Genomic DNA, 27,203 nt, shown 5'->3' with positions numbered 1-27,203 from the left:
CTGGCCCATCAAGACTCACTCTCATTTCATCAGTCCATAAAACCTTAGAAAAATCAGTCTTGAGATATTTCTTGGCCCAGTCTTGACGTTTCAGCTTGTGTGTCTTGTTCAGTGGTGGTCGTCTTTCAGCCTTTCTTACCTTGGCCATGTCTCTGAGTATTGCACACCTTGTGCTTTTGGGCACTCCAGTGATGTTGCAGCTCTGAAATATGGCCAAACTGGTGGCAAGTGGCATCGTGGCAGCTGCACGCTTGACTTTTCTCAGTTCATGGGCAGTTATTTTGCGCCTTGGTTTTTCCACACGCTTCTTGCGACCCTGTTGACTATTTTGAATGAAACGCTTGATTGTTCGATGATCACGCTTCAGAAGCTTTGCAATTTTAAGAGTGCTGCATCCCTCTGCAAGATATCTCACTATTTTTGACTTTTCTGAGCCTGTCAAGTCCTTCTTTTGACCCATTTTGCCAAAGGAAAGGAAGTTGCCTAATAATTATGCACACCTGATATAGGGTGTTGATGTCATTAGACCACACCCCTTCTCATTACAGAGATGCACATCACCTAATATGCTTAATTGGTAGTAGGCTTTCGAGCCTATACAGCTTGGAGTAAGACAACATGCATAGAGGATGATGTGGTCAAAATACTCATTTGCCTAATAATTCTGCACTCCCTGTAGACTTGCCTACAGAATAATGAACATGTGGAAGGCTGTCAGTAGGAAAAAGTGTATCACCCATCACGTTTTCGAGGGATAGGCAGCTTTGCAGCTTCCTTTCAAACATTGCCTCCTGACAGATATCCAGCTTGCCCTTATCACACTACTTCTATACCAAATCCTCCCTTAGTAGACCACATCTCTTCCAGATTTTGTTTGTTTAGGTCCACATCTCTTCAATGCATTCCTGACTTTCCTCACATGGCAATTTGGGTGGTTGACACCATGGTCATAGATGCAATTTCTGATAGATACCGGCGTCCGCGGGTTTCTTCCCTGACTTCAGGTGGGGTGCAAGCACACAAATGAATAATTTACATACCCTTGGTAATGTTCTTTCTGACAGATATGGGTACAATGAAGATTTGTTTTTAAATAAACTGGATCTGGAAATGTTCTCAACCACATTGGCGATTCCCTGGCTAAGGTGCCACAACTTGGCATTGATTATTTACATATATATATTTGTATATGCAAGACTCTCCAGCATTCGTTTGGGGCATGCCAAGTGTTATGCCCGAGGTGCCATCATGGAAGTTTGCATGGTAATGTCTGCTACACGGGGTGCTGTGCAGACCATCAAGAATATATTTGTAACCCAGTGGCACAAAAGTGCTCCCTGGCCCATGAGATCTGCGACACAAGGACGAAATATAAATAGTTAATAGCCAGGACGCAATGGTCAGCTTCAGGGACCACAAGCATCCCAGGCATTCTTCAGCATCCATTGATGCATTGAGCATCTCCTTGGTTCTTAAGCTGTGCTCATGGTATACGGTTTGGCACAAAGAGCATACACTGTGCTTCTAGCAGCACCACAGGACATGTGAGCAGTACATTGAGAATGTTAAAATAAGAGGCACTTGCATTGCAAATAGTCTGGGGCTGGTGGCAGCACACTTACATATGAGTTTGTCTTCAATATCCGAACAATTCCAGTGGATTCTATTTGTTGGAAATCACATTTAGTGGGGTGAAAACCCACACAGGAACAAGAATGGACATACAAAATTAGGAACTAGGTCTAGTGTGGTAACATTATTTGCCTTTTGTCTGTGATTGTTTTCTTTCAGGTGCATAGTTTTCTAAAAGGCTCATACCTGATTTGCTGATGCTGAGAAATTATGTTTTAGGGTCCTATGGCAGACCCTCTAGCACTGGACTGCTTAATGAGATCCACTTCAGAAACTTGTGGAAAACCTTTGGATTACATGGGCATTCCTTAGTAAAGGTATGTTGTAAAAGTGAAGGTTTGACCCCGTTTTCTTCAAAACCTTCTTAAGCAGGATACATCTCCACCGCCGCTTCTCCTGAAAAAGTCTGGATTGCCTGCTCTTTGCAGAATGGAGAAGGTATATGTGGGCTTAGAGCCTTCATTGTAAACTGTATCACTTTGTGACAAAAAGGGAAACCGATTTTAAGGGGATGTTGCTGAATTTCCCAGGATCACACAACTTGGTGATTTTGGAAGTTGGGATTTGAACCCTGCAATATAGCTTCTAAGCCAGGTCAGGCAGTGGGATATGTCCAGACATGGGGCCCTCTGCCCGCTGTGCCATTGGACCAAAGCTGCATCTCACTGATGAGATCAAACAATCATGAAGCCAGTTTGGGGTGTATTCTGATCTGGGAAATAGCCACCAGTTCAGGCTGCCAGGGCCCATATTGATACTTTTTTAGTGCTGCATTTGCGTCATTTTTTGACGCAAAAGCGCCGCAAACTTGCAAAATACAATTGTATTTTGAAAGTTTGCGGCGTTTTCTGTATCAAAAAGCGGCGCGCTGAAAAGTATAAATATGGCCCCAAGTCCCTTTATGAGAGTGACAGAGACTGATCTTCATATCATTGTTCCTCTTCTGTAGGCCTAAACTAACACTGTGGAAGGCGAAGCAACTCAGATTAACTACCAGTGGGTGAGATTAATTCAAGTATTATACCCATCATGTTCTGTTATCTAAGGATGTCTTCCTGTTTGATTTATAAAAAAATAAAAGTACCACCCATCAAAAATTCACTTAAATGTAAGGGGCGTTGATAGGGATGCTTTACGAAAAATACTAGGGGTAGACGTAACTCGCGAAATTTGCTGCACTGTAATTATGTGAAATTGCAGCCTTGCGCCCAAAACACACCCAAGGATACATTTGGTTTAAGAAAATAGTGGTAAATGTAACAGAACATGAACAACAGCAGCCAGCAGTCACTCACGCTCTGTTTCTGTGCTCTTGTGATAGACATTTGCCCCCAAATTAGTCTAAATGATTCAATCAGGTGTAATTGCAACATTTTCAGTAATTGCACATCACATGAGGAACGTGAAACTAATCAGATCACATTAGCCTCACTAACATTTCACCCAGGCCCAAGAAAACTCCCCCACGTTGCCCGTGTGTTTAGTGGTCACGCGTAAAGCGTCACGCGTAAAGCGTCACGCTACAGGCACTGGTTATGAGGTTTAACCACAGAAATGGCCTCCTTTTCAGAGGCACGCTCCATCAGTTTCGAGCAGTGTTCATTTGAGTCTGCCGGTAACCTGGCAGAGTGGATTTTCCTTCATCAAGAACGTTATATAGTCCTTAAAATAGGCAAATAACACACAATTTCCACATTGTCATCATTTATTGTAAAACATTAACCAATATCAGGCAAAGTGCAAGTGTGCGTGTTGTTTGTCCTATTAGTTTAAATAAATCCACTGTTAGGTCTTGGTGAGGACTAGAAGAACATCAGATATACATTAAGCAAAAACCATAACATCTTAACGGGGGTCCCTTCTTTTTCCCATCTCTGCATCCTAGTCAGTGAGATCTGGAGTGTGAGTCTGAGAATTCATGACAAACACAGCAGTGCACACAGTAAAAAGATTGTGCAACAAACTAGCAGAAGGACCTAAGGTCACAATTTCCAATGGAGCGAGGTAGCAGTTAGACAACCTTATTGGTTAACACACTTACTCTGTGTTTGTGACATTCAGATTGTGCACACACACGCATCTGTGTGTATTTGTGTGTGTGTGGGTGTTACATATATTTTAATCACTGGAAGTATCTCAAACTGGAGAACTATACACGCCCCATACAGAACATGTGCTTGTTTGGTGGAATTGAAATCACAGAACACAAAAAGGAATATGATGAAAGGCTGAGAGAGAGCAACATGGTATTTACGTTACACCTATCAATTACATTGCACGTATTTACAATTTGATGTGCAAATTATTTTACAGGATGAAATTAAGATGGGTACCAGATTTGCAGGTTCGGATGTCAAAATGAGTGCATTGATATAAAGTGCTAACAGAAACTGTCAGGTTGTGAGGAAGAAAACAGAAGTCTGCAAGCTGTAAACAACTTGACTTTCAGCAGAACTGATTTTTAAGTAAAACTAGCGACCTTTGTCCACTTTGCTAAGTAGGTTTGGAAGTCAGGTTTGTGTTACTAAAGAGGCTCACCAGGTTCTATAATGCATACATCCAAGGAGAGGTGCCAGGCTTTCGTCCCTCTTTGGGACATCCCTCGACACCCAAAAAACTGTGAGGAGTCACAGAACAGGGGAACATTGGTATTTATACCCTTTTCCCTTCACATTACAGAAATTATTATTTTGGAATTGTGAGTGCAATCAAATATTTCAGGGAGCAAAGGAAACTTTATTGCATCATGAGCCACTAATGACTCCAAGTCATTTCTAACATAAAAACACTTAAACCTGTTAACGTTTCGACACCTAATAGCAGTAACGTCCAAAGGGATCTTCCTCAGGACCAGTAATGGTAGCAACCTATATGTTACCTTACAAGACTTCTAGAGTTAAGAAATCTACAGTTATGATACTGCCATTAACATATGTGCAGGAAGAACAAATCATACATTTTCATAAATACATGGGACTGGGCTCCATTCCTTGCCGTGTTTCAGCCAGAAAACACCGGGGGACAATATTTGCCGGTTTAATCAACACTCATGTCTTGTCCTGTGCAATGCATGCGCTGTGCACCACCTTATCCCAGTCACTAATCGGTTGCACTAAACCGTTTTTTACTTGGAGCATCTTTTTGCTACACTTGTTCTTTGAATTACTGTAGCCAAAAAGATATGGAAATAAAAAAATAATGTTGTTTGACAAATTGGCTGTGGTCTTGTCTGAAATAAAGATGGATGAGGATGTTGTGAACTTGATAAAACGAATTTGTAAGTAAAGGCAATAGACATGAATGAGATGAGTACAGGAGTGGACTTTCTATGCCTTTCACACCAAAAATAATTTTTACAATATTTGTTTTACGAAGGAACAATTGTTCTTGCTAATACATGCTTAATACGTCTCTCACCTGAGTCTCTTTCAGTCTGACATGTACAGATAATAAACTAAATACACTCACACACCATCATTCCATGCCTTCCATACAGGGAGACCATAAATGCAAACAAACATTCTCTGTCTCCCTTTCTTGCTGTCTTTTAATCCCCCCATTAGAACATAAAATAAATGGAAGACGGGGGATAATATGAGATCTCAAAATCAGTAAAATTTGGTTATGAGGGGTAACTACTGGTATCACGATTGGCAACTTAGCAATTAGACTACATATCTTCACCTCCAAAACAACATGTATGGATTCATAGACATGCTAAATCAGGCACAAGCTACAGATTCACACGCATCAACAGACATACCACACAGTGTGACCCAAAAATGAGACACAAAAATGCTCATTGTTCTCTTTTTCTTAAAATCCTGTTTTTCTGACCATTTTGTTTATTATTGACAGCTTTACAGAGACACTGGTGAAGTCTTGCACAACAAAATGGCGCACAGGGACGAGACAGGCTACGGTTATTACGACAAGACGTTGAAAAAATAGAGAATTATATATATTTATATATATCATAACAGGTATCTAACCGAAAGGATTTCATTTTTGGTTCACTCTTGTTGCTCCCTCCCACCACTATCTTTCCCATAATAAGGCCTTCCTCCCAGAAGCCCTGGAACCGCGCCTCCATTCCAAGCCATTGCCCACAGGTTTCCCTTTTTCTGAGGCATATCAAGAACATAACAGAGAAAGGGCCAAGGTAGGCTTGGACAGCTATCTTATGGAGCTAAAGAGGATTGGCCACTGGAGGACCACAGGTTAGGAACAACCAATGAAAATGTAGAGCAGTAGAGGGATTTGTCAGTGAACTCTATCTTCATTATTGATGGTGGTCCAAGGGGGGGGGGGTTGCTTCTTGAGATTTCCCTCTATTGTAGGGAGTGAGAGACCTTAAGGTTTTATTGGGTGTTACTAGGATTCAAGTGAGACTGATACGGTAAGACCGGTGTGTCAGATGAGTGTTCAGTACTTCGTAGAAAGTTCTAGAACCTGAACGGATTAAAAATACCCATTAGACATCTGTTTCCAAAGCAATGCAGTCACTTTGTAACGCTGTTAGCAGCAAACAGGTACATTCTAGCTGATGATGCCCTATGTGGCTTTTAAATACATTTCCTTATCATTACACCAAAACTGCAAATACTTTAAGAACATCTCATCTTGATTGGGGAAGATTGATTCTGAGAAGATCCTGGTTGAAGGGCTTCAAAAGGCCAACAGCCACGAGAGAGATGGAGCCTTCATCAGTGGAGAATGTCCTCCTAGACCTTTACAACAAAAAAAGGTCAATGACCACGGGGAATGATCAGACATTTCCATTGAAGGTGTCCAAGGAATTCTTTGCACTTTTTAATGGCAAAGTGTCTTGCAGGGAATTGTTAACTCATTGAGGGCTAAAAGGCATAATGAGGAGAGAGAAATATGCATTTGCAATGGTGAAGGTCATGCTGCAGATTGTCTATGCATCACCCACCAAGTGATATAAATAGTATTTCCTCAGCCCAGAGAAGTTATAGCTGTGAAATGCAGCACCTATAAAGCATGTTCCCAGAAAATAATCAAAATATTCATCAGCTCAGAACAACATAATAAATATGGAATGATGGGATCAGGAAACAAAGCAAAGACAAATAAGCAGTAGGGAGGAATGAGGGCTCCCCTGCAAAGAACAAAACTGTAAAAGATGGAAAACAATAGTACAAAAAATAATCAGAAAATCTAAAGGAGAGGGGGAGCATGGTGCAAAAACGCAAAAAAGAGGAGCAATGTAGAGGAAAAAGGGTGTTACCCTCAAGTTATAAAAGAGGGAAAATATAAAATAAAGAAATAAAGGGTGAAGAAGTTATAAAGAATGAAGTAAAGTCAGAAAGAAGTAGAAATTGAGATGTAATAATTAAAATATTACAACTTAAAAGTGATGATACATTTGAGTCAATGAGGGACATTCAGGTGATATTAGAACAGACTAAAAAGTCTAATTATAACAATGTTGGAAAAGACAGTCAGTGACAAACACAACCTTTTAGAACAGTAACGAAGAAGTAACAGGCTAGTGGACTTGAGAAGATGTCCTAATCAGTGATGAGGATATCTCTCACCGATTTAACATAGAAAACAGGAACAGACTTGGCAAAGAAGTAGGTGAAATAATGAGTAAAGGACTCCTGGAATAGCTGATGTAGGACAAGCCAATGATCATTAAAATGAAGAAGTTGCGACCTACGGCAATGGGCTGTTCACAGCTTTTGACCTGTAAGCCAAGGTTAAGGACTTTTCAGATGATAAAATAATGTTGAAGACCGAAATGATTGAGAGAGGCGACCACGAAATTCCATGTTGAATGACTTTCCTGGTAAAGTTAACACTGGAAAAGGCCAACCACTGTGAGTCGGCAAAGAATTTAGTGACTGACGAAGGTCACCTTGTGAACAGGAGGCATTACACGCTGTATGAGGAGAAGACTTAGTGCCTGATTACAACTTTGACAGAGGGGATTACTCCCACACAAATGTGACAGACATCCCGTCCGCCATATTGTAAGTTCCATAGGATACAATAAAACTTGTAATATGGCAGGTGGGATATCCGTCACATTTGTGACTGAGTAATCTCCTCCGCCAAGGTCGTAATCAGGCCCTTAATCACTGCAGGACAACATGAAATGGACCGCAAAATGGAATAAGACCTGGTGAATTCAGAGCACCACATGCTAATGATTAACACGTAATGCCATTAATGATCGAAGAGAAGAGTCATCACTGCCCTATGTCACGGTTTTGGAACCTTCCGCAGGCTGAATATCTGAAGCGATGTAGGTGGTGGCTACGGGGAGAAAGGCCTTGCTTCACCAATGCCCCCATTTACAAGGGGCAGAATCTGGGCAAGAAAGGGAGCATGCTACAGGGAGGGATCCCTTACCTCAATAACACTTCCATCATTGTAAATATAGCCCAAAAGATTGTTAAGTGTTTCATGACAGACATAGGCTGCTAACATTCTTACCAGGCAGTTCGGAAAGTTTTTGGCAGGAAGAGGCATTTCACCTCTCTCCCTTAGGTATTTACAAGAGGGTTGAATGGGGTGGGCCCCATCTAAATTTGCTTCAGCTCCAAAAAAAAAATCCCCAAATAAATAGATAAATAAATAAATAAATTTAAAAATCTATACAAACAAAAAAATAAATAAATATCATTCACGGTGACGAGACGCAGCTGTGGTGGGGCGGTCCTCTCTGCTGGCGAGTGCAGCATTTCCTCTTCAAAATAATTTTCTAGTAGTGGCGCCGGATGTGACTTCCACCCTCGGTTCCTCCCACAATTTGCTGGCTGTCGTCATCAACATGGTCGCCCTCACAGTCACTGGCTTCGTCCCTGTCTGTCCCAACTCCTTCAATTTCGTGGCGGCTCTCATAGGACTGTAGAGGGTTTTGAAAATAAGGAGAACAAAACATATGATGACCACCTATTATATAAAAGTCAAACAGTGATTCAGTCAGTGATATGTGCTTAACATGTACGGAAACAAAGGAGAAGAATATAATATTATTTATATATATACATATATATATATATATATATCGAGTGACAGTCAATGAATAATAAAAAAGAAACTCAGGAAGATTGCTCAAATGCTCCAAATCTTTCTAAAGAATACTAATATCTAAGATTACACCATGTAATATAAAAAATAAATAATATCTAATGTGTCAAATTGTGCTATACTACCATCTCAGAGCTAGGGTGCCTTTAATAAATTGTCAGCTTAGTCAAGGACATTAAGTTGGCATCCACTGATGGAATACCGCACGCCAGATTTAGGGATCGCCATCAGCCCAGTGCTAATCCATGGACCTTCAGAGGAACCACCATCATGGCTGATTCTCTGAAGGTACCAAATGTTTGCTGACAGCCGCCTTTGGTTTTGATGAGCATCCACCAGGTTTTTTTTCTTTAAAAAAAAAACTCCAAAAGTTTGAGTAAGTTTTTGTAAAACAAACAACTAAACACCCCCAAACACGGACTTTTCCTGGTAGTGACGGACAGAAAAAAAGGACATCACATTATCTGCATTAAATAATGTGGGTGGCCTTATGCCCTTGCTCCAAAAACCAGCACTCTGTCAGGCTGTTGCAGTATTCTTGCTGTCGACAAAGCCATGTTGAACAACGTCGATGGGAAGTAGACAACCCGCCTGCCTCTAAGTAGGGCGGGCGGACCAAACGTTTAGGGACAGGGTACTCCGTCACAAACTTTACACCCAGGTCTAAATCAGACCAATTCTTAGCTTAAAATATATATCTAGTTTTAGAAAAATACTTTTCTGCCTCCTATTCGTGTTTCGAAGAGTTTCATGCTAGCCTGCAATCTAGTAACTGCTTGCAAATGCACGCACCTCTATTACTGGTTTTCCTTGCAGTGCCCCTTTTTGTAATTTTTCCTGAAATTCGTCTTCATAAATGCATGAAATTCCAGGAAATTACCTTGCAGTGTAAGCATATTTGTATTCTTCTGTGAAATCATCTCTGATTCTGTATATGTGTGCACTTCCAAAAGGCCCTCCCACTGTCTGTACACCTGTTTGCTTTCACAAAATCTCTCCAAGAGGTTGTTTATTTGGATCATCTAGAAAATCCATTCTAGAGTCTTGTATGCCTCAATAGAGTCTATACATGCGTACACTTCTATGAAATACCCACAGTACAGTCTGTCCATGTATATTCTTCTATGAAGTGCCAGTCTATATAATTGTATGCTTCCATGAACTCCCTAGTAGAGTCTGTATATTTGTATGCTTCAATGAAATCCCTACTAGAGTTTGTATATGTGTATGCTTCAATGAAATCCCTACTAGAGTCTGAATATTTGTATGCTTCAATGAACTCCCTAGTAAAGTCTGAATATTTGTATGATTCAATGAAATCCCTAGTAGAGTTTGTATATTTGTATGCTTCAATGAAATCCCCACTAGAGCCTGTATATTTGTATGATTCTATGAAGTCGCTTCCACAGTCTTAGTGTTTGTATAAGTCAATGAAATAATCTCCCAATGAATTAGTGAGTGTGCAATTTACACCTAACCTGGAGGCAATGAGAAATAGTGCAAATAGTGTGTGTTATTCTATATTACTGTTTACGCTGACAGCGCACTTGCACCTGTGATTTGTTTATGATTTCTTAGCTGCAAAATGCATTCGCAAACACTTGTGATTTCAACATTGCAGCACAGATCATAATCTCATTTCAGAAACAAATTGTGTGTCTGGTGGTGTTAGGGACCTTGGGACTTGTTTATGTCTGTGTCCTTGGAATCCCCTTCTTAGTGTTTGTACACGTGTGGGTCCCTGATATCGCCTTTGAGTGCATGCATATGTGAGCATCACCATAAGTTCTCTCCTCAGTACTTGAGTATTTGTGCAAATCTCTGACGTTTCCTTGTTTTTACCTCCATGGGGTTCACGGTGATTGTCAGGGCCGAGTCGTCCCAGAACATCTCGCTTTCTTTGCCGCCGGCGAGGCCCACACGTCGGTGGATAGAATGAATACGGACAATACCCAGGATCACCATCAAAGCCAAGAATCCCGCACACACCACAATGATGATGGTGGCTGCACTGGGAACCACTGAAAATGGGCAAGGAGAGAGATAGAAATAGAAAGAGAGAGATAAGATTAGGAAGAAATACAAGAAATGTAAGCATTCATTCCCACAACCAAAAAAGGCCTAACTCATCCTAGTAGCCATCCTAGTAGCCAGGTGAAAGTGAGAAACCCAGAACCGTACAATACATTGGCCCTAGCCCCCAGGTATAGGGGTATACCAACAAAGGTGTGCAATGCCAGCCAATGCCTTCCACCACTGTGTGTGGGATTCACACCATGTGCTGTCCGCATAGGGTTTGTGTTTCCTCCCAAAGGCTGACAATCTGCTCACTAGCATCTACCAACAAACGCAATGCTCTGCCTGTCAATATACAATGTGCTCTGCCTAACAAACCAATGCCGTCCCAGGGTTTCTTACGCTTGCCAAAGGCGACCAACATAATGTCAGCTCTACCAGCAATCTCAACAAACAGGATCAGCCTATTAATAAAGAGCATGCTATGTGTGCTTTTGGTTTATGGTAGTTTCCACAGTTCATGCTAATGGCTACTAACAAGGGATTTCCTAGACATGCAAACATCAACAAATGCCAACATTTGGTCTGCTATTCCTGGGAGCGGCTGCCAACATCGGGTCTGATATTCCTTCCAAAAGAGGGCACTGAAGCCACAAAAAACTGCTATTTTACCAACATGTGTGAATAGGGCGAAACAAAATGTGTAAGAATCTTATGGCCAGATTAGGGCTTTGGTGGATGGTACTCTTTTTTGTCAGAGTGGCGGAGGACATTATCTTCTCCACCCTGACAAATTACTATATGCCAAACTTGGAGATGGCCCCCATCCCTGTGGTCATCTCTGTTCCTTGAACGGAAAGCCATCACGGTGGTTCTCTTCAAGATACAAAAAGTTCTGTAGGCAGACATTATCAGTTTTGACAGTTGTTCATCAAACACTGAAACTTTTTTTGCTTTTCAGAAACAAATTCCCAAAGCAGATTTTTTTTCTCAAAAACAAAACAAAAAACAACTAATGACCCCCCCACACCCTGGGAGTTTACTCCCAGGGTATGGGGTTATTATGTATTTTTTTCTGTCCCTCACCACCTGGTTTTACCTGGAAATGACAGACATGAAAAAGGACATTACTCCAGCCACCTCAATGAGGATGGGCGTTGTATTGCCTATACCCCAATGGCCCCAACTCCATCAGGCTGTGAATCTTCCTGTCAATGGAGACAATGAGGGCTCCATCCACAGAAAGCTTATTGTCTACTAGGCTCCAAATGGTCGACAGGGTACCTAGAGGAGAATTCTTCTGTAACTCTTCCTTGGACAAAACATTACCCTGAGGGAATGTTTACTCCAAACATCTTCCACTTCACCATGATGCATGGAACAGACACATGTTCCAAACTTTCCCTTGGACACATTTACGGAAAGAAACCTGTTGCAAACCTCCCATAGGACCAAATGTCACCTGGAAGAGACACCTAATGTCACCCTCTACTAACTCAGTGTGTTATATGGAGGTCACCACATGACCTACTCAAACCTACAATAGGACCACATGCAACCTAGAGAAGGCAGCTCCTCCAACACTACCCTAGAATAGCCTGTCACCTGGAGGATACCACATCGCCTTGAGGAGACACCTAGTCCAACCCTCCCCTAGGGTAGTTTGTCACCAGAAGGTACCAGCTCCAAACCTCCCCTAGGACACTGTCCAATCTAGATCAGACAAAATCTTTGTACCTCCCCTAGGACACCACATGCCACTTAGGAGACAACTAATCCAAGCCACGTCTGTAGAAGAATGCCACTCTCACTTGTAGTCGAGTACCTGGTACCTCCATTCCCATCCCTGCACATTCAATTCTCAAGCCAAGATCACGTACTGGAGTTGCGGTGAGTGCTTGCCAGATTGTGCCCCGAGAGCTCAGGGGGCAGTTGGTGACCTCCATGCACAAATTGCTGGGAAGACATCATGTGGTTTGGGTGGGCGATTCGGTTCATACTATGCAGAACGTTCACCTGCAGAGGCAAAAGAAAGACAAGTGAACTGGAGGAGGTAATAGAAGAAGAGAGAGGATTAAGTTACAGGATTCTATTTTTCGTGCTAGTTGAGTTTCAGCTTCCTTCCATTTCACTGACTATATGAAACATAATGTAAAATGTGGCTGAAGAGCACATGTTCATCGCAAGGCATCACTTGGAGCTATAAAGCAGGTTTTTATTGTTATTAAACTCAGTGTATATATTGCGTGGTCCTCAGGAAGATTGAATGGTGCATGAGCTCAGCAGCATTTAAACCTACATGGGTTGTAAGAGAGTAAAAGCCTGCCATCCACCCGGGCCATCAGCAGTAGCACCCACCACTGCCTGAGACGGCAGCTGCCCATGCTCCCAGGCAGTCTGTGGTTCCTCACAAAATGCAAGCACCCTGTAGGTAAAAGCCTGTCGGGAAATATCAAGATTTGCATATCAGTCTTCCTCTGGGAAACCATGAATAGCTGGTGAGGTTTGAAGACAAGAGCCATGCCTTCAAACCTTGGTGGTTGGCTCAGAGATGTGTGCCATATATTACTAAACTTCCTGAGACGTGTTGGAAGCTGACCTGCATTACTTTCCCATGCACAATGTACACAAACCTTACTTCCATAACTGAGCTCCCAGGGATGGAATGTTTTTTATCTTTGAAAAGTTTGCACTGGCCATCATCCTGGTCCACATGGCAAAATCAACAGAGAAGTCTACCTTAGTGATCAGTATTCTTGAACCAAGGGAGATGTCTGTCATCCCAGCATGCCTGGCTGAAACACAGGAATGTCGCTTATTTTGACCTACATAGCTGAAGCCTCAGAGAGATCTACCCTATTAACTCGTGTGTATCACCCATCCCCACTCTCCATCATCCTAAGCCGGATGAGTGAACCATTTGCACTGGCTTTGGCTCAGACCGGCCTGGTTGAACAAACTGAAATGTCTACCCTACTGACTTTGTGGCTGAACCAACAGGATGTCCATCAAATTGACCTGGACCAAAATGTAGAATTTTATAGATGAGCCAACTTGTGAATCTAGCAAATAATCACCTTGATCTTAGATGGCTCAACTGGAAAAAAAACATTTTCAAAACGATTATGCTTAAACCACTGGTCCAATGGGACACAGCCCTCGAGGGATTTCCCTCCCCGGGTTATGAAGGGAGTTCAGTCTCCATGCTCATTTATCACTGGCTTGCTCATTTCTTATACCCAATGTTCTTCTGATAAAGCTTGGTCCTGCCCCTTTTCCCCTCCCTCATTATTATTAGTATCACAGATATTTGGAAAGTACCTCAACTGTAAACTCGTTGCTGGAGTACCGACCGTTCATCTCGGTGCAGGACAGGTGGAACTTCCTCTCGTACAGCGCCACTCCATGGCTGATATGGTAGCGCACCTGTCTCAAAATCTCCTCATAGACCGCTATAGTCTCCACACCTGCCAATAGAAAAATATATATTTGTGAGAGAAAGGTTACCGTGACTCTTTCATTGATAGTTGGTGAACGTTCTCGCTGAGAGAAAAACATGACTGCGACCTCTCCAAAAATGATGTACCAAATCGTTATGTGAGTGCCGCTGGAGATTCTGTCAGGCACTATAGCCTTGACCTGGTCCCCGAGTAAGCACAGCTGGAAATTCTAACTGATGCCTACTCCTGGGTGAGTGCAGCTTGAGAGTTCCACTGGTGCTATTGCATGGATCCTGCGTCTGAGTGATTGCAGCTAGAGAGTCTATCACACATTCTAGCATGGATCCTACCCCAGAGTGAGTGCGGCTTGAGAGTCTAACCGGTGCTGTAGCATGGATCCTGCGCCCGAGTGACTGCAGCTAAAGAGGCTGTCACATACTCTAGCCTGGATACTAGCCCAGAGTGAGTGCGGCTTGAGAGTCTTACAGGTGCTATAGTACGGATCCTGCGTCTGAGTGATTGCAGCTAGAGAGTCTATCTCACATTCTAGCCTGGATCCTACCCCTGGGTGAGTGCAGCTTGAGAGTCTAATAGGTGCTAGAGCATGGATCCTGGGTCTGAGTCAGTGAAGCTGGGGATTTTATCAGGTACTATCAGCTTTAGCTTGTCCAAGCGGGTGCACAACTGGAAATTCTAACCGGTGCTATAGGATGGATCCTGCCTCTGAGTGAATACAGGTGGACATTCTATCTCATAAAGTATCATTGACTCGATCCCTGAGTCAGCACACCTGCAGACCTTTCAGATATTCTAGCACAAACCTGCCCCGGAGCGAGAGCAGATGGAGATTCTAACAGGTACTCTTGTAAGGACCCTCCCCCGAATAAGTGTCGCTGGGGTTCTGTCACACACTATAGCATGCACTCTTCCCCTGAGAACCTGTCAGATACAACACCATGGGCTCTACCCTGACTGTGGGCAGCTGCAGATTCTATAAGGTACTATGGGTTCGATCTTGATCCCATGTGAGCACAGCTGGAGATTCTAACACGCGCTCTAGCATATACTCTGTCCCTGAGGGAGTGAGCTGCAGATTCCATCAGGTGCCATAGCATGGACTCTGGTCCTGAGTGAGTGCAGATGACGTTTTACCCGGTCCTATAGCATGGACTCTGCTCTTGAGTGAGTGCAGGTGGGAATGTTATCTGGTATTTTAGGCTTGTCTGTTTCAGAGAGAGCACAGCTGGAGATAACCTAAGACACTATGGGCCTGATTACAACTTTGGAGGAGGTGTTAATCCGTCCCAAAAGTGACGGTAAAGTGACGGATATACCACCAGCCGTATTACGAGTTCATTATATCCCATGGAACTCGTAATACGGCTGGTGGTATATCCGTCACATTTGGGACGGATTAACACCTCGTCCAAAGTTGTAATCAGGCCCTATATCATGAGTGTCTGCAGCTGGAGATTCTATAAGGTACTACAGGCTTGACCTTGTCCCGAGTGAGCACAGCGAGCAATTCTAACATTTGCTATAGCATAGGTTCAGCCCTTGAGTGAATGTAACCACAGATTCCATCAGACACTATAGCGTGGACTTGCCACTGAGTGATACAGATGGAGATGTTATCATGAAAAATAACATGGCCCCTGCTCCTGAGTGACTGCAGCTGAAATTTGTTTCGGGATTGACCTTGTCCCAGAGTGTACACACAGCTGAAGATCACATGGGGTACTCTAGCATAGGCTCTGCCCCCTGAGTGAATGCAGATGGGGACTCTATCAGGTACTATCAATGAGGTCAGCTGAAGATTCCGCCACATACTATAGCATAGTGTCTGCCCCTGAGTGAGCATCAGGTACAATAGCATGGATCCTAACCCTGGACCTCTGTCACTACTGCCTATCCTGGAGGTCTGCTCATGACTTCTATGAATAGTTCCCTTTCTTTGGTGATTCAGTTTTGATCCTCTTATATGATAAATTCCTTTTTCTGTGTGGCATTCCTAGTAGCTATGCTTTTTGGCTAGCTATGTCTTGGCTACCCAGGGTTACATCAAATTTAGCGACATCTCATCTGGTAGAGGACTGCTACAACATCAACAAAGAAAAAACAGCTTTCTATTGTGAGCGTTCTTCCCGTTTCACCTCTTTGTACTGTGTTCATTCATCTTCCCTGCTGTTACTGTATATGCAGCCTTTTCCTACAAGGAAATACTGCAGACTTTGTCAATACTCTTAGAGTTGTTTGGGGCTTTTGTAAAGTATCTTTGCCACAGATGCTCATTCACAAAAGTGGCACGGGTAGTGGCAGGTTAGGCAACAAGTTCCTTGAATTCCAAAGACATCCTGAGTTGAATCCTTGCACAGCCTTTGCTTCTTTACAACCTCTCATTTGCTGCTGAGGGCTAATGGAAAGAGCAACAAGGAACAAGGAACAACACATGGTCCTTGAGCCCTGTTTACTTCCTCTTCTGCTGCAGTCTTCATGGCCTCAGACCAGCAGCAGCAAAGGCGGTGCCAGAAACACCAAAGGGGGCATCAGGGTTAACACCTTCTTATCCAAAACCATCCACATTTGTGACATACTGGCCCGGGAACCTTACCTTTCTGTTGTTAAGGCCCTTCTTTCCAATAAATACAAAGTAACTCTGGTCTTTGACTTGCTAGTTGTGAATTACACCTGGAAAGTGTAGTATGTTTGGCTACCTACAAGTTAACCTACCCAACCAAGTGTTTGTTATATTTCCACCTTTTGCTGCCCATGTGGGAGGCATTGTTTGGAGCTGTGGCATTGACTTTGTCATTGCTGGCTCCTTGTAAATATACCATGGAGGGTTATAGTGTGCAACCTATTCTTTCCATAAAAGGTATGAAAACGGTAAGATGTTTGATCCTATGTGGCACCATGGAATCCTCCTGAACGAGGCAGCGGATATAGGAATCGAAGACCATAACTAACAGCAAAACCGACAATATTTGCCTGATTCACAAAAGTAAACTTGCACTTTTGTGAAAGTTTACTGCTTTTCAGTATTCACAAACTCCCCACTCCCTATACTTATGTGTGTGAAATTCTCCTCCCCGACTGCAGAGTCTCCGGGTGCAGAGAACTCCACACACAGAACTATAGGGAGTGTGGCATTGTAAAACTCCACAGGTAGTTTGCGAATACCGAAAGGTAGTAAACTTACTCAAAAGTGTATATTTAACTTTAATAATGAGGCCCATAATGTCGAAGTAAGGTGTTGTCCGCCTGCCCTTCACTGGACAGCTTGGTAGAAATTGCAACCAGTGGTCACCGTGCCCGTAACAGATGGTTCAAAGAAGTTTGGTAGACCTCACCTGAAACGGAGACATAGGCAGATGTGTTGATCAGCTCAAGCCCCCTTTGTTGCAAGCTGGCCACATCAGGCAACAGCAGTTTTTCTTTCTCAGGGTCCAGGTCATCTCCAACTAACGAGACTTCGCAGCCATCTAAGTTGTGGACAATCTCATCTGACATACGAGTGTCCGTTACTGTGAAGGAACAAAAAATAAAACCAATGAATTCTGGTCACATATCCCACTGTCCCATGACATAGGGAATGCACAACCACAACCAAGACTACTACAGTGGTACATAACCCACTTCACCCACCAATGTAACATTCATAGAGATATGATGTTGCTCTTACATTTGTTTTCATGACCTATTGTGAAATTCTATCCATTACAAATACTCTTGAAATCCATGTCGGTACCACTTAACCTTCACATTCAGAGAATGCTTCCAGTGGAGGTGAACCCTTGGTGGGATTTATGAATAAAATTTGGCAATGAAACGGTAACTGCCATAAGGTAGATAAGAGCCCACATAGGCCCTCATTCTGACCTTGGCGGGCGGCGGAGGCCGCCCGCCAAAGTCCCGCCGTCAGGTTACCGTTCCGCGGTCGAAAGACCGCGGCGGTAATTCTGACTTTCCCGCTGGGCTGGCGGGCGGTCGCCTTCAGACCGCCAGCCAGCCCAGCGGGAAAGAGGCTTCCACGATGAAGCCGGCTCGGAATCGAGCCGGCGGAGTGGAAGCTGTGCGACGGGTGCAGTTGCACCCGTCGCGTATTTCACTGTCTGCACAGCAGACAGTGAAATACATGTAGGGGCCCTCTTACGGGGGCCCCTGCAATGCCCATGCCAGTGGCATGGGCACTGCAGGGGCCCCCAGGGGCCCCGCGACCCCCCCTACCGCCATCCGGATCTCGGCGGTCCGACCGCCGGGATCTGGATGGCGGTAGGGGGGGTCGGAATCCCCGCGGCGGTGCAGCAAGCTGCGCCGCCGCGGAGGATTCAATGGGGCCGCGGTACACTGGCGGGACCCCGCCAGTGGTGCCGGTCCGACCGCGGCTTTACCGCCGCGGTCGGAATCCCCATTGGAGCACCGCCGGCCTGTCGGCGGTGCTCCCGCGGTCCTCCGCCCTGGCGGTCAAAGACCGCCAGGGTCAGAATGACCACCATAGTGTTTAATATGATGGATATGAGTAATTCTTTTGTACCCAATTAAAAAGACATTGTACAAAAGTGGACCTTAGTGATAAGAATGATTTGGGACAAGGTGGCAGTATGTATGTAGCAAATCTCAAAACAACTAAATTGACTCATAAATTTGAGAAAAGTTTGCACAGATACTCATGGAATGTATTAAGCATTCCAGGTCTAAGTTAAATTTGATCAGTGGTTTAGAAAATACATTTCTCCAATCTTGCTAGATGATTATCCCGAATCAAGACAATTAAACAAACTCCACTGACAGTATTTTGATCTGAGATAATACAGTAGATACCCACTAGACTCCAGATCATATTGACCAACAACATTAAGAATTCTAGTCAATAAAATCTTATGTTTGGATTAATAAGACATCTGATTGCAAAACAAATGAAAAATGGTATTAGTGCTCAGTAAACCATCTTAAAATGTTGTTATGTTTATCTTAACTGGCAAACATGGTCTAGTGAAGCATGGAAAGGCTCATCATAGTAATTTTGATGTTTGTTTTAGCTGATTGGAGATGTTAATACATTACGCATGCTGATTTGTAGTAGTTTCAGAGTTACGGTTAAAACTATAGACTTAAACTCCCTCGTACAGAGCTATCTAATTGTACACATCAGTAGAATCTGATCCTAAATTACTGATCAACAGAGTGTTATATTTATATCTAACAGAGTATTTATAAAGTCCAGTGTTTCGTTCCTTCACTCTCAATGATTTCCAGCACTTGGCAGAAGGGGCCAGGGTCACCTCCTGCCTTGATGGTTGTAAGGTTTTGTTGTACATTAGGACTTCACAGGGCACAGAATGTATCAATCAGGTTATGTCTGGCTTGAACGAGTATGATAACTACAGGTGAGCGGTCCGCATAAGATTTCCCTGGTTTCTGGTTCAGGATAGATTTATTTTGAGGAATCGAATCTGGTTTTTAGATGTCCAACAAAAAAAGCTCCCACATTCCTGTAAAAGGCTTTCCAGTTTTACACACCTTCACGAGACCTGAGAATACAGATGGAAGCTATTTAATATCCCTAAGTCTAAAAATTTCAAGAATGGAAACATAAGATCGATATATTCTCTGGTATATGTGCAAAAGCCAGTAAACTGTCCTTTCACCTTATACTCTGGACAATTTATTCTGCAGAAATCTCACCCACACATTCACAACTGGAGCTAATAGTTTAATACTTAATGGTGTTTTCTTATAATATATATTTAACAGTTTTGGGATTAGAAAAACATTCTACAAAAGCAGAAATGATACCACTGTAAATAATGTGTCACCATGGGCAGAACAATTAAAGACATCTGATGGTAATGACATATAACTCAGGAATATTCATGCCTCCATATAGGTATTTGTGGTTTATTGTTAAAAAACAGTCTTGGTGCAGTTAACGAACTTGCTAGTGATAAAAACATGATTTTGAAGAGTTCTTGTATAAGGATGGGAGAAGTGCCTAAGTTTAATATGCCATCATGTAGCCTGTTGGGAAAAGCAATACAAAAACTTTTATAGGTTTTGAAGACTGGCAGGAGGCCTACGTGAATTGAAATACTCATAGCAAGACTGGGGGTCCTAGTATGCAAGTAAGAGAGAAAAGCAGGTTCATGGGTACACTACCCCAAATCATCGGTCAAGCTGAAAGCAAACGTGCCATAGAAAAGAATGGCGTCGCAAAGAAGTGGAATATCTGTCTCAGGTTGAGACAACAGAACGCTCACCATAGGAGTTGAGAAACTGAGTATTTTACGACATGTGGTGAAATTATTTGAAATAGGTTATGTGTCTATGAAGGTAAAGCTGGAAGACTAAAGAATTTGGTACTGTTTAGAAAAGGAAATTCATGCTTAGGGTGTTAGGCCTTAATGCTAAGCCGAGTCTAGCAATATAATGACAACTTATCAGGTAAGTAGATAAATTCATTGTTCAGGCAGAAGTGTCTGCTATAAGTGCTTATGCAAGACGTCTGCAGTGTTAAGTGAGGTAATTGCCAACTCCCCCTTCTGTTGTGGGGACAATATTTGCTGCTTGTAGTGACAATCTGGCACCCCTTGATTGTGGCACCCACGGTGGCCACCTAGTCCTGTGCCTTGCTCTATAAAAGCCCCTGGTTGAAATGTAAGCCCAGCAAAATACAAGGAAATAGGCAATGTAAGATCGGAAAAGGGACCAGCATTATGTTGGATCAGCAAGGAACAGTAGAGAAGAAAGAATGTGAACTAGACGCACCTTGAGAGTGTTACGCCCTACCAGTTGGTATAAAATAATGTTTAGATGTGTGACTTCCTAGACTGTGGTGTGACTTCATGCTTCACAATATGACTCCTGCTTACCTGTACCAGACCAGCCGTCATCCTTCCTGGGCTCCACCTGGTGGGAGATGGAGCACGTTATACGCAGCTCCGGAAACAATGCCACACCCTCTGGGGTCTCAAACTCAGACGCAGAGCGGGCAAAGTGGTTGTTACCGCTCAACGTGATCTGTGGGCTATCTGGCTGCAGTACCACCACGTACCCCTCCACCGGTGGGATGGAGACACAGGACTCTTCACTGAAACACCTGTCAGGGAAAATGTTGAAGTGAAGAATGAGAGAAAGAGATGTTTATAAAGTCCAAGACAAGAGGAGGTTTGGGTGGGAACTGCTGCAGGATATGAGGCTCCTATTCTTGGGTCTGCCCCCCTCACTCATTCATATGGCTGTTGTTTTGTTCCTTGTTTCTATTACTTTGTTCACCTCCTTACTGGTGAGTCTCTTGTCTGTTTCCCCACTCTATTTCTAACTCTGTTCCCCTTTTCGTGGTTCTTTTGCTGTTTGTCATCTTAGTTCTATATGCTTCTGCTTCTTTTCTCCTTTGTTTGTTCCATTGTTCTCCACCCTGTTCCCTGCTTCTATTGTTTCATCAGTCACACACATCAGTCTCTTCTAGACCTGTTCCCGCCATTATTTGTCCATGTATTGCACTTATTCCCGGTTCTACATGCTATAGCTCAGCTCTAATCCACCTCTCATGCTCTTGGTCTTCTCCTGTTCCCTGGACCTTTGCATCTCTCTGTATGTTGCACCACTTGTTTTCCTGACTATTTCCTGGCTCTATAACTCACTTAATTTTTCTTCTACCCCCTAACGTTGCTGGTCTTATCCTGGTCTCTAGCTCTATGTACCTCAGTCCTATACCCTGCTTCTTACTAGCTTTGCTCTAGCCCTTCTCTTGTTGCTTTCATCATGGTGATCCTCATGTTTCCTGCTCTGTTGTTTCCTGTATTGTTCTTATCCTGTAATCGTTTCTGTTTCAAGCACTATCCCTTCCTCTTTTAGCTGTTATCGTCTTCCGTCTTAGTATCTCCTTCGCTCTTCCTTCCTCTGTTGTATCTTTGTTGTTCCTACTGTTTGTTTCTGCTCCAATTCTTCGTCTGATGCTATTTCTTAGTTCTACTTTACATTGCCTGGCTCTAGTCTTTCCTCCCAGGCTCTTGATTATCCTCGTATGTGTTGCCACCTTCTCTCCCTACTTCTTTTTTTTCCCCTTATTCTGGTCTTCGTCCTGTTTGCCTGGCCCTGTTGCTACCACCTTTTGCCTTCCCTTTCCTGACTGTCCAACTTCAGTTGTTCTCACTCCTGGTTCCGCTCTCTCACGTTCGGTTCTTTGTAACACTGTCTCACTTATTTCTGATCCCCCAACCTCTCTGCTGGCCCTCATCTCTTTGTTGCTCCTTTATGCGTTCTACCACCTGTTCCCTGACTCCTTCCCTCACTCAGTGACCTCATTTCTCTCCCTTGATATTCTTTCTAAACATTGGCTCACATTTCTTTAAGGGCCCTGTCCTCCTACCTTCTGTTCTCCAGATTATCCCATGGATAATATCCAGTAATGGGATTTGCTGTGTCTATTCTCACTTTCCATTGTTCCTTGATCCCACTACTGGTGTTAGGGTCTCAGTGATTGGGTAATATTCCCCTGTACTTACTTGACTGTTGTGGCGAGCTTCAGAGGTCGCACCCCAGGTGTGGCGAAGCGAAGGGAATTCATGTAGGCCACATGCTGGATCGCTCGGTTGAAGGTCTCCACATCGTCCCCCTCTAGAGTCAGCAAGGACTGCGAGGGGTTCACGTGCACCTGCAAGGGGGTACCAAGGTTGGAGAGAGAAAGTTGAATCAAAAGAAGTGTGGGTGAAGAAAGGCCAGAGGAAGGATTGTAGCAACTTAGAAATAACTGAGAAGGTGGGAATGACAAGGGGAAATAATACGAAAGAGGAAAACAAGGAACTAAAGCGAAAAGTAAGGAATTGGTATATGAACAAAGGGAAAGACAGGAAGAATGAGTTGAAAAGAGATGCAAAGATAGCAAGGAGATCAAGAGAGCTAGAACATGCACATGAAAAAGAAAGGGGAAAACAAAGCTTTGAACACAAGCAAAAAGAAACCACTTCAAGAAATAGAAAACTAAAGAGAAAGGAAGAAGAAGCATATTGAATGTTATGCACACCCAAGGAAAAAGTGTGTTCGGATGTGAAAAAAATGCAAGACGCATGTAGAGACGGAACAAAGAGGCAGATTTAGAATTTGGCAGGCGGCCTGCCTGTTTGCCAGAATGGTTGAGGTCATTACCGCTGTCACCCTGGCAGAATAATGCTGACCATATTTAGAGCTCCTGACCAGTCCAGTAGTGATCCCTGTGCCTTCAGAGGGAGTGCTGTTGCGGCTGTTCCTTTGAAGGAACTGCAAGTTTGGTCAGTGAGTGTTTGTTATTGAAAAACAAAAAACTATTGACCCCACACCCTGAAAGTTATCTCTGAGGGTGTATGGGTCATTTTTTTCTGTTTGGTACCACCAGGTTTTTCGTTCCGGTGATGGACAGAACAAAATACACTTGACGGTCTACTCTAGGACAAGTAGTCTGGTGTGCTTAGTTTGATGGGTCCTACCCATCGGCCCATTAGAGCAAGCTTCTCTCAGTGGAGCAAGTTGGGCAGCGCTGCCAGAAAGATATTCGGATGCCTGACTCATAATAGAGCGGGCGACCAAGGGTTTGACGGACAAGGTACTCCACCACATATGTTGTGTAGTACCCTGTTCACCAAATTCTAAATTGACCCCAAAGTAAACAAAGAGCAAGTCACACACTACACAACAATTCACGTAGGAAATTGGAAGTTTCCAAGCTTTTGATGATAGTCGAAGGAACGTTACCTTCATTCCTTTCCCTAGGCTGTCAAAATCACTGTAGTCCAGCCCTTCCCGACAAGCGTACAAGCACTCTATCACTTCTCGACTTTCCAGTTTCCCAGGACGAACTGTAAAGCCGGACAGGTAGCCGTGGAAGTACCGCTGAATCTGCCGCGTGTCACCTAAGAACAGCACAAGAAGGTTCAACAAAGGTGTGCCTGGGGAAGAAGAGGAACTGAGTGGGAAAAAAGGGGTGTGTGAGTGGTCAGGAACCAAGAGAAGAGGAAAGTAGAAGTTACAGGAAGTTAATTAGTTAGTGAGAGAGAAAGGAAGGGAAACAAAAGAAGAGAGGGACCAAGGAAAGGACTGCTAGGGAAGGAGACAGAAGCACTAGAGACATAAGGGGGAGATAAGTAACCAGTCAGGGAGGCAAACATGGGATCAGAACAGGCAGGTAGAGGGATGTGGCCCCAGTTTCTCAGCATTCCACACACCTTGCAACACCTCAGTGGAATTCTCGTTGACCTTGTCTTTCTTCTTCTCATCTGCAAGAAAAACATGTTTTTGATATGTTTGAAAGGATTGAGGGACCATGCATCTCTTGGTAAAGTTGTAATATACCACAGAACATAATTCAAATCTGCACTCACTCTTTGTCACTTCTTTTCCTGCCTCTGCAGGTGGGGAGGGAAGGGGCGTGATGGAGGAGTGGTTGGATCTGAGGTTATAAGGAACCATCTGAGGTCTATCAGTCATAACTGATTCACATTGTAATGACATGGCGCGATACATCAGGATAATATCCAGACATATTAGTCTGGGAAAACAAACCAGTGGCTTTGTGTAAACAACACACAGGCAAGTTGGTTCATCTAGCAAGTCTTTCCTACAATTAAAATAGCAAAAACAGTTTAAAAGAGAAGTGAGTGACTGACATTCTGGGGAATGATGAGCACCATTAACTGACCATCTGATACTCAGGGGAGAGCCTACACATAGGAAGAGATCATCTGAAATTTAGGAAAGTGCCTTGCACACGCTGGGTGACTCAATGATATTCTGAGTGGAACAGTCTTGCAGAAGAAGTTATAAGCCGCTATCCGGGGGAATGTCTGTGCACAGGAAGTGAACTGCTGATATTCACAGGATGTGACCTACAGAAAGTGATGGGAGTGGTGCGCTCAGATCAGGTGGCGAGTGGCATTCTTGGGAATTGCTAGCTCACAGGAAATTAAATTATTACATTGGAGGAAGTAGGAAGTGATTTGCTTTCATCTCACGAAATTGACCAGTCCCAAGAAAGGATCCTCCAACATATTGTGAGTGGTTAAATCACAAAAAGTTACTCTAGGACATTTTCGAAAGCGGTTTGCGCACAACAAATAAACATTTGACATTCAGGGTGGTCGCCTGATCGTAGGAAAAATATGTTGAGGTTCAGTGAAGATGCCTGCTCACAGTAACTTAAACTTTGATATTTTGGTTATGGCCACTTAGAGGAAGTTATCTATTGATATTCAGGGAGGTAGATGGCTTTCAAAACTGACTTTGTGATTTTAAGAGTAATGGAATCCTCAGAGGAAGGACCCCAATTAAAGAAGTGACATTCCCACTTGAAAATACATGGGGGCCTTAAAGGTAACAACGTGGTCACTAAAAGTCATCTGCTGACATTCAGGGAAAAGGCCTGATTTGACATTAAGGAGAACAAGCATTTTATAGTATTGGAACTCTTGACTTTCTGGTAAAGATCTGTTAAAAAAACAATCTGCAAATACCCACATAAGAGGGCAACATATATGAATTGTATTGATAATATTCAAGAATATTGGTTGCTCCAGGAAGTGGTACAGTTAAAATTTGGAGGATAATCTTTGTAACAGGAAATAGCCCACTGACAACATGGACATTGATTCACCAAAATGCTAGAGGTGAAATAATTAACATTACATTCACCCTAACCTAAATGGCCACAGGAAGTGACATCATATGGCATACGACCCAGGAAGTGATGTCACATGACCTTAATCCTGATGACAATTGATATTGCTAAAGTACCATAATAACTTCATGACTTATATAACAATACCGCATAGAGAAATTTCTATTTTAGACACCACCTATATGAAGGTGCTGACATCTTAGTAGTAGGGTGTCATACTTGTCCTGAGTTCTGGCATACGAGCAACACAAGTGAACCAGACCTCTTCTAAATTTGATGAAAAGCCATAAGCTATGTAATTGCACTCATTAGATATTCAAGGGGCAAATGTACGAATGCATTTATGGTTGCAACCCTGCAATTTGGTAATTCTCAGGGTTTGCGACCAGCAAACGTGTTTTTCTAATGTGCTAAACCCATTTAGTAATTTGGTAAATGTACCTAATTTTCCCTTAAAACAAGCTGCATTTAAAAACAAGTTTGCTTTATTTAAAATCAATCACATACCTGCTGGTCTGCTACCCTCCGCGACCCGCCTTTCTTGTGATGACAACAAATCATAGCGGGTTGCAATTTACGACCTACCTAATTAAAATGCATGAGGTAGGTCAGATTCCAACCCATTATGAATAGGATTTTAAGCGTCAACCTATTCATACAGAGTTCGGTTCTTAAAAATCTTTATTGGTCACAAAAATACTGGTATAGATTTGCGACCAGCAAATAGTAGAAGTGGCCCTAAGTCATTCCAGGAGTTGCCTCTATTGTTTTTCATAATGTGCTACGGGTCCCCCATATGTAAAAAATGATGTCCAATGTGACAGGTCCAGCATTTTGTCATTGGTGCCCCAATTATGCCATGGGTATCTTCCTTAGGCAACTATTACACACAATATGCCAGTTCCGGAAGTTTGCTATTAATGCCATCCATATACCATGAGTGACCCTCATGTCGAAAATTCCTGTTAGTGTGTAAGGGCCAGCATTTCAATATGGTTGTCCCCCTGCAAAAATGGCATACTTCCCTCCCTTATGACAAGAATTACCACCTTTATGCTACCAACATTATGGCACAGATGCCTCTTATCCCAAGAATTTTCTCAAGTTTTTCTAGAGGTGCCCCTATGCCAAGAACTACCTCTGGTACGCCAGTACCTGTATTTTACCGAGGTACCCACTCTGCTTATTATGCCAAAATTTACCTCTGGAATGCCAGCGTCAGTATTTTCTCAAAGGTGCCTGACATGCTAAGAATTCCAGTGCCAATATTTTACCATACCTACCTCTATAATCCAAGGATTACCCTCAGTATGCCTAGGCCAGAAGTAGACTTAAAAACAAAACACGACATGAATAATCACACTCAGTCACCCTCTCACACTTATTTTCACTATCATTCTTTTATTCAC

The 27,203-nt window shown here is 43.1% G+C and overlaps 1 protein-coding gene across 1 annotated transcript in view; it reads right to left on the bottom strand.

Annotated features, from left to right (window-relative positions):
• Positions 1-5,422: 5,422 nt before the first annotated feature.
• CLSTN3 (calsyntenin 3) overlaps positions 5,423-27,203 on the bottom strand; it is a 91,502-nt gene continuing 69,721 nt past the window's right edge. Inside the window, exons 10-18 of the mRNA XM_069243028.1 lie at positions 24,347-24,397; positions 23,877-24,034; positions 22,655-22,803; positions 21,020-21,246; positions 17,501-17,674; positions 14,032-14,177; positions 12,591-12,726; positions 10,537-10,715; positions 5,423-8,509 (exon numbers count right to left, since the gene is read on the bottom strand). Coding sequence (XP_069099129.1) covers positions 8,366-8,509; positions 10,537-10,715; positions 12,591-12,726; positions 14,032-14,177; positions 17,501-17,674; positions 21,020-21,246; positions 22,655-22,803; positions 23,877-24,034; positions 24,347-24,397 — 1,364 coding nt within the window. The 3' untranslated portion in view covers positions 5,423-8,365. The remainder of the gene's footprint in view (positions 8,510-10,536; positions 10,716-12,590; positions 12,727-14,031; positions 14,178-17,500; positions 17,675-21,019; positions 21,247-22,654; positions 22,804-23,876; positions 24,035-24,346; positions 24,398-27,203) is intronic.

The sequence above is a fragment of the Pleurodeles waltl genome, chromosome 7 (assembly GCF_031143425.1).
Source record: "Pleurodeles waltl isolate 20211129_DDA chromosome 7, aPleWal1.hap1.20221129, whole genome shotgun sequence".
Taxonomy (NCBI): domain Eukaryota; kingdom Metazoa; phylum Chordata; class Amphibia; order Caudata; family Salamandridae; genus Pleurodeles; species Pleurodeles waltl.
Note: the sequence above shows the minus strand (reverse complement) of the source record. Positions and strands in the feature narration are given on the sequence as shown.